We start from the raw sequence: 15,013 nt of genomic DNA, 5'->3' as shown, positions 1-15,013 counted from the left end.
TTAATTTCAAGTTAGATTCAACAGTTTCCTTTTATAACCTCTATGAAAGCTTACACCTGGGTGGGGTAAAAAAGACCAACTAAACTTTTACTCTGGCAAAGGTGTGAAAAATAAAAAATATAAAACCAAAAAGTAAATTTTTGGAAAACAGCGAGAAATGCACATTTCTATAATGATGAATTAGCTGGGAGATTTACTGAACATGGTCAGATAGTTGTTTGTTTGATATGTGTTATTTTTGTGATATAATTCTTTGGTTTTCACAATATAATTGCTCAAAGTCAAACTGGACCTTTGTGCCCCGCCCTATCCTATACATATATATATATATATATATATATATATATATATATATGTGTGTGTGTATGTGTGTGTGTGTGTTATAATTGAAATATGTTCCCAGCAATAGATTGAATTTAGTAGTAGGTATGCTTTGATATTGAATTTTGCTGTTATATTCGAAGATGATAAAGTACCTCTGCTCTGACATCTAACAGTTATTGAATTACAGTGCACGATGATTGCTTTCGCGATTTCAAGCAATTTCCATTTATGTAAAATAATTGATAAAATCTATATGAATATATAGGTTTATTTGTGTATATATAGGTACATATATTCAAAATATGTGTGTAATCACTTTAATAATAAATTAGATATTCGACTGAATGACGATCTCGACGTAGACCGAAACGGAAGGATTTAATATATTTGCAATTTTTAATTACTCTAGTTGTTTACATTCATAATAATAAAATTTGAGAAATTTTATAATAAATTGCGTGGTAAAAATTAATGTAGGTTATGTAGTTAATGTAGTTTAAATTATTGTAGTTTCGACACTAAATATGCATCATCTTTCATCTAAAATATATTACATGAATGACTTGATTATAAATAGCAAAAGAAGATCCAGAAAACTTAACATAGTTTGTAGAACATAATTTAAATAATTTTTATATTATTTATTTATTACTGCTTAAATATAAATATTATAATTCAATGTCGAAAAAACTTTCACAATGTCGAATTTATTTTTTGGGTTCTACAAAATCAAGCTTTTCCTTTTCAACATTTTTCATAAATTCTTTCTTTCACAAATTATATTTTTTCTGAAGCTTTTTCTACTATGTACTTTCAGGATCACTCATATTTTAGTATTATATGCACATATTTTCTATTGTAACTGTATTTATTCAAAGATTTATTATTATTTTATTTAAGTTGAATGATAATTAATTATAATATTGATTCCATATTTTTATTTGAACTACATGTATGACTAAAGGGTTTGAAGAAATGTTTATACATATAAATATAAAAATAATCATAAAAAAACATCAATACTTACAATTAGTTACTAAGATTATTAACATTTAGCATTTAGGAAGGTATATCCCACTCTGTAATTTAATGCTATATTGCATTGTGCCTTGGCAAATCGAAGCACTGATTTCTAAATAAGTATATGTAATTCGAAAAAAATATATGAAAACTTTAGCATTAAAAATTTTTAGAATAGGTCTACTCCTAATAAATTAAATTAACAATTAATTACTACAACGCAATATGTAATGCATAACAATTTCAAGTACAACTTTATAATTGATCGATCAGTAGCGCTATTAACCTTTCCATTAATCTCGGAATAATGTCTTTGTTTAGAATATAAATGCTCCAATTGTTAAATATGATAAGAAAGTAAGATTATTAAATGCAAGATGTATTGTGTTACTCCAAATAATAATTTAAGGACTTTTAAACTAATCGTAAATGTTTTAATGAGTTTAAAATTATGTTACTGATGATCAAAAATGCAGAAGATGAAATGGACTGACAAGATGACAAATGAAGAAGTCTTGAAAAGTGTATGAGAAGAAAGAATTCTATTGAGCACCATCTTGATAAGAAAAGGAAACAGGATCAGACCCATTCCGCAAAAAGAATGCCTTCTACGCGAAGAGGAATGCAGGTCGTCGATGACTTACGCAAAAAGAGAAATGTCGCAGTTGTCGCATTTAATCAAGATTGTAGCTTGATAGTTAAATAATAAAAAAATAAAAGTAAAAATAACAACCTATAAATAGCACGATTTTTCTAGTACATTTCAATCACAATTAATTAATGCACATTAAAGTTTGCGCTTACAACACGCATTTGAACTGATTGTAAGTAAATTATTAGTTAAAAATTATGTTCCTGATGATTAAAAAATAGAGAACATGAAGTGGACTGACAAGGTGGCAAATGAGAAAAATTTAAAAAAAAGTAGGAGAAGAAAGAACTCTACTGAGCATGATCCTAAGAAGAAAAGGAAACTGGATCGGATCCATTCTGCAAAAAGAGTGCCTTCTACATGACGTCGTCGAGGGAAAAACTGAAAAAACTGAAAGTATTCGAAAGCATATGGTTGATGTCTTACGCGAGAAGAGAAAATGCATAAAGGTAATAAAACGCTGATGGAAATTATAAACAAAAGAATGAAAAGGTATCATTAATTTCTGGAGCTCCTATACCATGGATCTGCCTTCGGACAAACTACTATTTATTATTACCATATAATGAATACCATGATTAACAAAGATAAGGTCCAAATAAAAAGAACTCGAATTGACACTTACACCACTTGCAATAGATAAACTATTAATAAATAAACATGAAACATCTACTAAAAAATTGGGCTTTATCTTGGCTTAGTGGTTAGGGGTTTGGCCTTCCTACCAAATTAAGGGCACAACTAGTGTAACCGCCTAAAAAAGGTGTTTTTTGGGGAATTTATATTAAAAAAACTACTCTATTAATCATTTCAAAATTTTAGGAATATATTTATACATGTTTTAAGAATACATACTAAAATTGAAGAAAAAAATTAAATATTTTTTAAGTTGTCGTCGATCTCCAACGGCGCGACAAAAAAAGGCTCTTGACTGCTGCAGTGATTCCGGCCTTCTACGTGGATAAAATTTAAATAAAAAATCTCGTTAAACTAGATAATATTATCTGTAAAATGAACTACAAAAAAGAAAAAAATCAAAAATTGACAAAATGACGGCGTTTTTTTTAAAAAAATCGAATTTTACCCAAAATTTTGGTCGTTTTTGGACTGCCAAAATTCGATTTTTGATCCGATCAAAAAATCGATTGTTCATTTTACGGAGAACTATATATAGAACATGTAAAAAAAATTGATAGTGATCGGATCATTTGTTTTTGAGTAATCGCTGCAGCAAATTCGGAAAATTCTGTTTCGGGAAAAACGGGTTTAAAGATAAAATGATCGTTATACTATATACTATATATATACTGTTTAAATGGCTGTGACTCAAAAATTATTTAAGATATCGATTTAAAATTTTGATATGTTATTTTTAAAGGTTTAACCTATCGAAATATGGAATAATTGAATTCAATTTTTGGAAAATTTCACACTAGTTGTGCCCCTTAAAACTCATTTTTTTTAAATATTCATTACTCCTTCATTATTTTTAACAATTAAAAATATAAATAAACACGTCTGAGTTATTGAGAACTGGTAAATAATTTTGTAATATAATGCGAAACAACAATTTTCAAAATACGATTATGATTATTGTAATAATTATGTTCACGAATATTATATATCGGTAAATTAAATGTGCAAACATGTGAATAAGGAATGTTACATTTACAGTAACCAAATATTTTGTTTGAATGTCAAAAAGGGGTTACGCATCAAGCCGATCATGCTTAATTTGCGGTATTAAATTACGATTAGAGTTAATTTCATAGTTTCGCGCAATCATTAATCAATTGATTAATTATTTTTTACTTTAACCTTTTTTATGTAATAAAATAAAGAATAAGTTTAATAGTACAAAGAGCAAATTCTAGTTTCGCAGTTCCAGCATGTTTGATCCTATCTGATATCGAGCTTTCTGATTTTAAGCTCTCAACTCACGTGCGGTGGAGAACGCAAAACTTCGCGTACTTTGCGCAAACCCTGTCGCGCAAATACATTTGTGCGCCTGTGTGTATGTTAATTAATACATATCAATATATATACAGGGTGTACCAGAACTCAACATGTTATTATTCTAATTTTGTCATTTTTTTTAAATTAAATTATCAAGCTTATACTTGATAAGTGCATTTTTTTAAAGAAGGGCTTCTCAAAGTAGGCCAATATTTTAAATTTTAAATTTATAATTCAACAAAAATTCTTAATTCTTAAACACTTGGGCAATTGTGTCATTTTTGAGAAATGTTATTTACGATTAGGGACCCAAAGCTTAAATGAACAAAATTATTAAAAATTAAGCACAATAACCAAAAATTTTGTGATCGTTGTGATCAATACTATCACTACGTTTCGGCTTGACGTTGAGTTTTGAGACACCCTGTATATATATATATATATATATATATATATATATATATATATATATAATTTTAATGCGGGTATTAAGCACAAGTATAATTTTAATATTAAAAGGAAATAATGTAAGGATTTTATGTCTCTACCTTGCATCACTTTAATTCAATCAATTTAAGTGCTATTTTAGTTTATTCAGATGTACACAATGTTATAGGATTTTCTTAAATGAAAATGTACATTTTTACTCGATGATCATTTTGCACTCTTGCAGATATAAAAGTTTCTATTATTAGAATAAAGTCTTCTAGCAATTTCTTTTAAATTAATTTGTGTGTTTGATTAACTTTTTTGATATTTTTATGTATAACGAAATTTTGTTAAACTTGTTTTGATTGTGTAATAATTTTATAAACTGATTGTCTAGAATCACAAATAAATATTTAAACGCATATATATATATATATATATATATATATATATATATTTTATATATGTATGTATATATTTGTGAATGTTAGTCGTCCTGGCTTATATTATGTCTAATTTATTATACCTTGTCAGGTCGATTTCATCTGTATCTTCAAACGACATGATATGCAGTACAGATAACCTTTTTAATTGAAAATATTTAACAAAAGTATAATATAACTTAAAAATTCACTACAATGTGACGAGGCTTCATAATTGAAACTGCCAGAAATATAAATCCGCTTTGGACTTTAGCAATCAGACTTTCCGTGTTCTGCTAAATTGAATTCCCAAAGGAATCAGGAGACATTTTGCACAACTACTTATATCTATTATATAAGTATATTTTAGGTAAATATTTTCAATTCAGCTGGATATTTTTACTGCATATCAGCTTTAAACGGATACTTTATGACTGCAAAGTTGAATGCTTAATTCAGAGTTTTCTAACCTTTTTTACTGCACGCCCTTTTTTAAATAAAACGTTGCGCACCCCTTAATTTTTTTAACAGTATGATTATTTATATATTCAACTGACATTATATTTTAATTAATAAGTAATATATTAATAAACAATACTGTGTAAAAATATACTCAGTACTAGTATATACTAGTATTGTATATTAATATGCTACCTAATAACTGATGTATTATATATATCTATAAATATATATATATATATATATATATATATATATATAAATATATATATATATACGAGGTGTGTTCAAAAAGTACCCGGAATTACTAATAATTAAATTTCGCGGGTCTGGAGTGTCTGATTGTCAAAATTTTTTTTTTATTGTGTTGGTATACATGCCCCTAAAGTATGATGAAATTTTCAGCTATATTCACTGTTTACTTTGTCTGTGGTAGTCGCTAAGGTTCGACGTGTTTTTCTGAGCTCGGCGATTTTTACAATGGAAGAATTGAAAAGTCAAAGAATTTGTATTAAATTTTGCGTAAAAAATGAAATAAAGTGTTGCAAAGTGCAAAAATTCACCAGATATGGCTCCGTGTGACTTTTTCCTATTCCCAAAGTTGAAGAGACCCATGAAAGGACGGCGGTTTTCCTCGATTGAAGAAAATCGCTGAGAGTGCTCAAGGACATATCAAAAAGTGAATATCAAGGGTGCTTCGAAAATTGGAAAAAACGCTGGCATAAGTGTATTATATCTGGGGGGGACTACTTTGAAGGGGACCACATTAATGTAGACGAATAAATAAATATTTTTTTGAAAAAACGAAAATTCCGGGTACTTTTTGAACAGACCTCGTATATATATATATATTAGGGTGGTTAAAATGGTTATTTTCGAATTTCCTTGCTCCCAGGGGTTCAAATGGTTCCAAATAGATAAAAAACAATTCTCTGAAAGTTTTAGCTCTTAATATTAACGTTTAGATAGAGCGCAATTCAATCAAAGTTTTGTATGGAAATAGCATGGAAAAATTTTCAAAAATTTCAAAAGTGTTTTTTAGATGTAATTTAGCGAACAAATGAATGAATAAATATCATTCATTTGTCGCTATACCTAAAACATTTTTTTTAAATTTTCAAAATTTGTTTCATGCTCTTTCCATACAAATTTTGATTGAATTGCGCTCTATCTAAACGTTAATATTAAGAGCTAAAACTTTCAGAGAATTGTTTTTTATCAATCGTTAAAATATATAATTGATTTAATGGGGAATTATTTTTATGAAATATAAAGTTTTTTGTTAGAAAATAACTCTACGATGACACACATTTGCTGTCAAAACCAGTATATATATGTATAGAATTGAGTTTCAAATAAGAAATCCAATACGTAGTAAAAATTTTAAAAAACAATTGTTGTCGACGTTTTGGAACTATGCCCGTTCCATCTTCCTTGTTCAAAGCTCAGTACAACAGATATATGTATGTATATATATAGATAGATTGATATATATATACATACATATATATATATATATATATATATATATATATATATATATGCTATGAGTGTATAGTCTACTCAACATGGACGAAGCGCAACAGATACGATTCAGCTTCTCAAAGCTCTTATGCATCTAATTTTCTTTCGGAATTGAAATATATCAAATAATATACTATTTTTTACTTACTTGTGCCTTGGCTTATATGAAATCATGTTCTAGGCCTGATGAAATCTTCTTATTTGCCTTGTAATTTAATATCTGTTAGTGGAGCACTGTCACGGTGTAAATCGCGCGTGCTAGCAACAACTATCCTAGCCGCATAATTCTAATAACGCCTTCACTCGCTATCGAAATCGCCGAGAAAATTCTGCGCAGGTCCTTTTATCGCATCGTGAAAGCGAGATATTATCACGTATTTCAATTATTTTCATTGACGTCTCTCATTCGTTTCAGAAATTCGCACTTGTTTGTTCTTCCCTATAGCATATACATATATATAGTAGGATATTGTATGGGAGTTATTTGGAGGGCCTTTAAGTTAAATGCTATAGGTCCCTCATATACATCTATATCTATCTATCTATCTGTCTATACATATACACACACACACATATATATATATATATATATATATATATATATATATATATATACAGTAGAACCTCGTTTATCCGGCCCTCGGTTATACGAATTTGCGATTAGTATTTTTATGTAATGTAATCGCGGAAAATATATATGTACATACATAAAAAAGTTTAAAATTCTTAATAAACATTGATTTTCATTGATATCTATGTATGCATTTGTTATTTTTGATAAATGCATTACATTATTCTTCATACATTTGATTATCCAGATTTTTGATTATCCGGATGTCTATTGATAATAATTAGTCTGATTAATCAGAGCTCTACTGTATATACACGTATATATAGATATACAGGGCATATATAGGGTGGGGTGGGGTACAAAGGTCCAATTTGATTATGAGCAATTATATTGTAAACTATCTGACTATGTTCAGTAAAACTCGCAGCTAAGTCATCATTACAGAAATGTGTTTTTTTTCTTGCTGCTTTTCAAAAATTTGTCACATGTTCCTTTTTACCCCATAGGCAAGGCAAAATGGAACAGCAAACAGGTTTAATGTGTAAATTTGAATTTAATAAGGATTACTCATTATTTTTTATTGTTTAATCCTTTGCCAAGGTAAAGGTTCAGTTGATCCTTTTTACCCCACTCATGTGTGAGCTTTTATAGATGTTATATAAAAATACTGTTAAATCTAACTAAAAATTATAATATAAAAACTAACAGCAAAAATAAATACTTTTTGTATGGATTTTTAAAGCAGCGTTGTAAGAACCAAAGTGATGACTGGTTATACATCTTTTTCCCTCTACTTTCAAATATTGTTGTCAAAAAATTCCTAACATTACTTGTTTTTGATATATTGGTGGTATACCTTTTTACCCGCGGACCTTCAAGCCTCGCTCTACCCTATATATACATATATATGTGTGTGTGTGTAGCAAACATTAACCAAACATTTAATTAGACTTTAACTAAAAATTGTATTGGCGAATGTACAATTCAATTTTCTTTATTTCGAAACATTTTTAATTTCAATTCTTCAAAGGTAAAAAAGTGGAATCTTTCCTAATTTTTCGTGAAAAATTCCTAACTTTACTTGTTTTGATATATTGGTGGTGGACCTTTTTACTCGCGGACCTTTAAGCCTTGCTCTACTCTATATATACATATATATGTGTGTGTGTATAGTAAACATTAACCAAAAATTTAATTAGGCTTTAACTAAAAATTGTATTGGTGAATGTACAATTCAATTTTCTTTATTTCGAAACATTTTTAATTTCAATACTTCAAAGGTAAAAAAGTGGAATCTTTCAATTTGTAAATACTTTAAAACATGTTATACATAAATGTATAACATTTCATTTGCATGTTTTAAACAGCTCATGAAGAAGAGGACGTCCCATATTTCACAAACGTTGTGAGAAATAAAATGATAAGTTATATTATCCAAAAAAACTATATATAATATATATACATATATATATATACGCATATATATATATATATATATATATATATATATTGCGTATGTATACTTGGCACCGTGATGGTGGAAATTGGCAAAACTGATATGACCTGATACATATAATTTTAATATTATAAATATTTACATAAATATATAGAAATAATATTAAAAATATATTTCGAGTATTATAAATAAATATATATATATATATATATATATATATATATATGTGTGTGTGTGTGTGTGTGTGTGTAAAAAATGAGCAAGCCGCAATTCATTCGATAATATTAAAATTACAAACGTTTAAATACTATAGTTTAACTAAAATTATTTATGTATATTGACATTAATGATGACATAAATCAAAGCCTCGAAATGTTTAAAAGAAGTAGCATTAAGCGGAGTTTAAGAGTTATTAAAAACTGAGAAAAATTTCAGGGCTTGGATGCATAGATTTAGATTGTTAGTGTTAGTTCATATAGTACGCAATCGGTAGTAGGGTGTCATTTTTTAGTAAATAATGGATAGTAAAAAAATGAAATAAGTAAGTTCAATATTTAATTATATAGTACATATACTGCACTATACTCACGGTTACTTGCATAATTGATTATATTAGGGGTCACCTTAATACCGAAAGTGGAAGTTTCTTTCAATTTCGCTAAGCACACTTTCGAATTTAATTAAAGAAAGATGCGATTAAAGAAAAGGTTTATTAAGAGATTATTAATTTGATTGCATTAGAAAGATAGGCAATAATGCATTCAACCTATTATAATATTCTATAGCAATACGTGGCCGGGTCAGTATATATAGTCCTTTTGAGAAGGAGGCTGAAATTCCTGGAATGATATAAGAAGTGTGAGAGGTATGAGCGGCCTGGTTAACGCGATTGAATTTTTTTCAGATTCCCTAGATCGACTGCTTTGCACCCACTCACCCAAAGACACACACACACACACATACACACACACACACACACATATATATATATATACATCTATAATATAATAGGCCACCTGATGGATGGAGATGCAAAACCAGAAACACTTTTAAAAATATTGTTAAAAATTATTTACTAAATCCTTATTATTAATCCTTATTATTAACTTCCCGTAGGGTAAGTTATAGTAATCGCAAAAAAATCGAAAATGAAAATTTTTATATATCTTTACGTTTCAGAGGTTTCTGAATATTTTGGCATACCTTAGAAAAAATGGATGTATGTGTGTGTGTGTGTGTGTGTGTATGTATGTATGTATGTATGTATGTATGTATGTATGTACGTGTGTGTATGTATGTGCGGATACAAATTTTCGTCGACGATTTCGGGAACACGGATCAACCGATTTGAATAATTCAAAAAACATTCGATTCGTATTGATAAGGAGACGTGCTGATTAGTTTTTGGCGAAGGCAGGTCCAGCGGTTCCGAAGATACGGGGCAAAAAGTGCCAAAAACAGTACCTCCGTTTTTAAGAGAACGGATCGTCCGATTTGAATAATTCAAAAAACATTTTACTTGTATTGACAAGATGTAGAATTGATCAAATTTTCATGAAGGCAGGCCTAGCGGTTTCGGAGATCTAATGAAAAAAGTAAAAAAAATGCCATTTGGCGGTTAAAAATGGTCATTAGACATATGCACATCAAATTGTCAGATATTTTATAGAGATTTTAAGAATAAGTATATTTTTTTTTTTACGTTTCTGTGGGTTCCGTACCAATGCTTATGCGTTAGACGGCGGCGCGGCACCTGCGAGCTTTGACATTTCGTCTCTATGCAGTTCAAGCAGTGCGATTGCTTTGAAAAAAAGTTCAGAATTTTCAAAATATGTCAAAATGAAGAAAACATTTTTTTTCAAAAAAATTTTTGTTTTCAAAAAAAATTTTTTTCTCAAAAAAAATTTTTTTTTCAAATAAAAATTTTTTTTTCAAAAAAACGGTATTTTTTTGTCAAATTTAGAGTTTCTCAAAAATCTATTTTTTTCGAAGTAAATTTTTTTCAGAAATGTTAATCGTTTTTAAAAAAATAATTTTTGGTACGGGAAGTTCCAGCAATTTGCCTTAAGGCACGATGCCCTAATTGCCTTAAGACAGAATTCCACTTACAGCTAGTTTTATAAATGAATTTATAGTATAATTATGTGTTATAAATGACCTAAATTGTAATTATTGAATTTTAATAAAGTTCTAATCTATTCTATTCAATCCTATATTTAATATAGGATTGAATAGAATAGATTAGAACTTTATTAAAATTCAATAATTACAATTTAGGTTTTACCCATACAAAGCAACCGCCCTAATATATTCTTCTTTTATCTGTGCATATTATGCACAGATAAAAGAAGAATATATTAGGGCGGTTGCTTTGTATGGGTAAAAAAAGTTACATAGGCACATATGATACTATACTGGGGATCAAAATAAGATACTTTTCCGAAGAACCATATCTCTAAAATGAATTCTGATGTCCCGTGCATTCACCCAAAGATTGGGTCAAATTTCAAAAAATCCTGTTTTGGCTCATTAGAGCGCCTCAATAATGTCCGAATGTACGTTAGAGGTCCTCCATACAAAAGTTGCATCATTTTGGGTACTTCAACATGACAAAAATCTGCGATTTATTTTTATTACAAAATTTATTTAATCATAAGATATGTGAATAAAACTATGTAAAACTCAAACGTTTGAAGTCTCTTTTAGTTTCAAGTCTGGAAAATTTTGCACTGCTCTCTAATATCATCGCCGTAATAGCCTCTAGCTAGCATAGAAGCGCAGAGACAAAATGCATTGGAAAATTTAAACAAAGAAGAATTTTAATATTTTTTTGTAAAAATGTTTTTTGTGTGTGTTTGAATTAATATCTAAAAAATGTTAAAAAAAAAACATTTTTTGCTGAGTAAATTACCAAAAACTATGATTTTTTGCAATATTTGTGTAGATGACCTCTAAGGGGAGGTCCCAGGGGGTAAAGCATAGGTATGGGTGGATCGGCCTTCCAGAGTTAATTAGGGTTTGTTATACATTTGGACGCGATTGAAGCACTCTAAATGGATTAAAACGGAATTTTTCAAAATCAATCCCTATCTTTGGGTCAATGCACGGGACATTAGAATTCATTTTAAAGGTATGGTTTCTTCAGCAAAGTATCTTATTTTGATCCCTAGTATCCGAAAATTATATATGCCTAAGCGACTTTTAAACCGACCCGCCCTAGTATATATAATAAAGTATACCGCCCTAGTATATATATATATATATATATATATATATATAATAAATTTATATTTTATTTCGACGCGTTGCCTCAAATAATTAAATATGTTTCGATGTCAAGATAAATATATGAATATAACATTAAACAAAAAAGAGAATTTACCTATTAAAGATACTTTATATAAAATATCTTTATTATTCCAGCCGTTTTGACATGAAATACTAGGTCATCATAAGTAGATTTACAATATTAGTAGGCAGAAAACAGAAAAAAATACAAATTATACACAAATATGGAAACAGAATATTAATAATTGTTATGATTAAATGTCACCGTAAAAATGTTTGGCGCCATGTTTGAACTCGAACGGTTGTAACGGTAACTTCACACCAAACGAGTATTGTTGTATGAAATGTCAAATTAGTAACCGAATTGTAGTTTCCCAAGTGTCAAAAATAATGTCGCAAGTAGAAGAAATTGAAGATTTTTTGGGAGATGATATTTTTAATAGAAACATAGATGATAATCTTGATGAAATACCTGAATCTGAGGAAAATAATGAAGCTTCCGAAGAATCAACAAGTAGAAAGGTTGAGGTTAAAAAACGTGTAGCAAGGGCGCCTTTACCAAAACTGAATGCTCAGAGATTAAGTGGTCCTAAAGGCATAATCTCAATAGATAAGCATTTTGAACACTTCAAATTTAAGGGTAAACACCATGAGAAAGATGATCTAAATAAAGTAATGATAAAACTAGAACTTTGGGCACATCGCTTATTTCCAAAATATCAGTTTGATGATTGCTTAGAACGTATTGAACGATTGGGTAAGCAGAGAGTTATTATGTCATACATGAATATGTACCGCCTTAATACATTGCAACCAGAAGCAGATGAAAAAGAAAACTTAGAACTTATACTCGATGAACAAAACGATGTATTGGCCACTCCTCTAGATGAGATGGATGAATTTTTAAACGAACAAATAACATTAGCCAAAAGCAGAGATACTTTTCATAATGAAGCTGCATTTGATGCATTAATTAATTCTCCTTCAAGTAGTATATTTGGAAGTTCACCTAAACCTACTTCCACACCAAATCATACAGAGCGCAATGTTCCAGCAGATAATATTCAGACATTGACTGAAGAGCAGAAAAACATAATTGCAATAAATCGACAAAAAGCACGAGAAATGTTGATGCAGAAGGCCAAAGCAAATAATATTGTAATGTGATATTTATATTAGTTATTTCATTAGTTTTAAAATATTTCTGTAATTTGTTGTTATTTTACACTGTTTATACAAAGCTTGGGCATCTGTATTGAATTTTTTTCAGGTAATAAATTTTATAAAGCCTATAATTGTTATAATTTTTAGATAGCTTTTTTTAAGATACTGATCGATTGAAAAATCATGCAAAATATGCACATTTATACATAGGATAGAAGTCCTACAGTTTCATCTTAATATTGCACTGCAATATCACTATAATAAAAGAATCACTATAATATAACAAAGTGTATTGAATAGAATAAGATAATATTTTTCAATGCTGTTTAATAGGTTTGACAATGATTTGATTTAATTTGAAAACAAAACTTTTATAATAATATTACATTAATATTACTTTTGTAATAATTTTATCATGCTTGAGCATAATATAACATTCAGGATTTTTAATTAGATAGCGTATTAACGTGGTATCAAAAAGAGAGATATAATGAAAAATCTTAAAAGGCATTTTATTTTTTACATTTAAGTAATACAAAATCATAAATAATTACCAATCTGTTGATGCTCTTTCTACCAATATTGGCAAATACTGCTCAAAATAAAATAATTCCAGTTTTGTTATCAGCTGAAAATCTAGATTTTGCAAAAGCTCTTCATCCATGTATATAGCCACACAATAGCCTCCTAAAATTATAATTTATTCAATTGCAAGCAATATATTTAATATGTGATGATAAAATAGAACATACCTGCAAATGGCCAAATAAATAAATCATGCTCATATGGACCGCATAAATGTTTGGCATTGAGTATAATAAGAATGTCCAGTGCTCAACTTTAAATTTCCATTGATGTGTTTGAGGTGAGGGTGGTACATTAATTGTACCACCCTCACTCACAATCACTCACAAACGGCTTATTTTTGAAGGATATTGTACATTTTACCTCCAATAATTTCTTTGCTAAAAAACCGTCAATCACAATCTGGAGAACAGTACAGCCATTTAGTGAAACCACAAGGCCTGTTGTTCTACTCTTCTATGGCCTTTGATTCAAACATATTGCATATTTACTTTTAGTTTGCCAGTAAGATCTTTGGAATTTAAAAAATCATTAATTAGAAATTCAATACTCCCAGTTTTTCATATATTAATAGCATGTGCTTTTTGACTTACGGAAATTCTGTAAGTCTTGATATCATGCCAAATATGAAATTCATTCTGCGACAAATTGCTAACAGAAAGGTCTAATACTTGTTTAGCTGACAAAACAATATGCATATCATAAAATTTTTTATGGCCACAGTTCAAAATTTTATCCAAACCCAGAAAAAATGAATCTTGCTCTTCCATGAAAATAAGAAGATCAACTAGAATACCTGCACAGCCATCAGTTTTCTTTTTTTTTTGAATCCGCACCTTTGTTTAAATCCACAGCTCCTCTACGCAAGTACTTTCTATAAGGGCAGTTAAGTAATTGTTCAGGATCTGTAACCAATTTCCTAACACAGCGAGTAGGCAAAGATATTTGAGGTAAAAATACATCCTTCACCAGCTTTTCCTTAGAGTACTTTTGCTTAGACAGTGTACCAACTGATGGCTGGCCCCAACCTTGTGCAAACCTAGTTTTTGTAGCGCTTCTTATTGTATTTAAAAATACAATAAGTGCAAATATGTGCTTGCATTGTTTCCCAAGTTGGGCACAGGATGTGCAGAAAGCGTATGATTTTCATAAAGCTACAAAAA

The 15,013-nt window shown here is 29.0% G+C and overlaps 1 protein-coding gene across 1 annotated transcript; it reads left to right on the top strand.

Moving 5' to 3' along the window:
• Window positions 1–12,482: 12,482 nt before the first annotated feature.
• Window positions 12,483–13,385, top strand: LOC113363681 (protein TIPIN homolog). Its single transcript, XM_026606156.1, has one exon. The coding sequence runs from the start codon at window positions 12,492–12,494 to the stop codon at window positions 13,266–13,268; it is 777 nt and encodes a 258-aa protein (XP_026461941.1). The 5' UTR covers window positions 12,483–12,491; the 3' UTR covers window positions 13,269–13,385.
• The last annotated feature ends 1,628 nt before the right edge of the window (window positions 13,386–15,013 follow it).

Source organism: Ctenocephalides felis, unplaced genomic scaffold (assembly GCF_003426905.1).
Source record: "Ctenocephalides felis isolate EL2017-DRISC unplaced genomic scaffold, ASM342690v1 CF-g0.4_SCAFFOLD_00845, whole genome shotgun sequence".
In the NCBI taxonomy this organism is placed as follows: Eukaryota; Metazoa; Arthropoda; class Insecta; order Siphonaptera; family Pulicidae; genus Ctenocephalides; species Ctenocephalides felis.
This window is presented reverse-complemented; position numbering and strand designations above follow the sequence as displayed.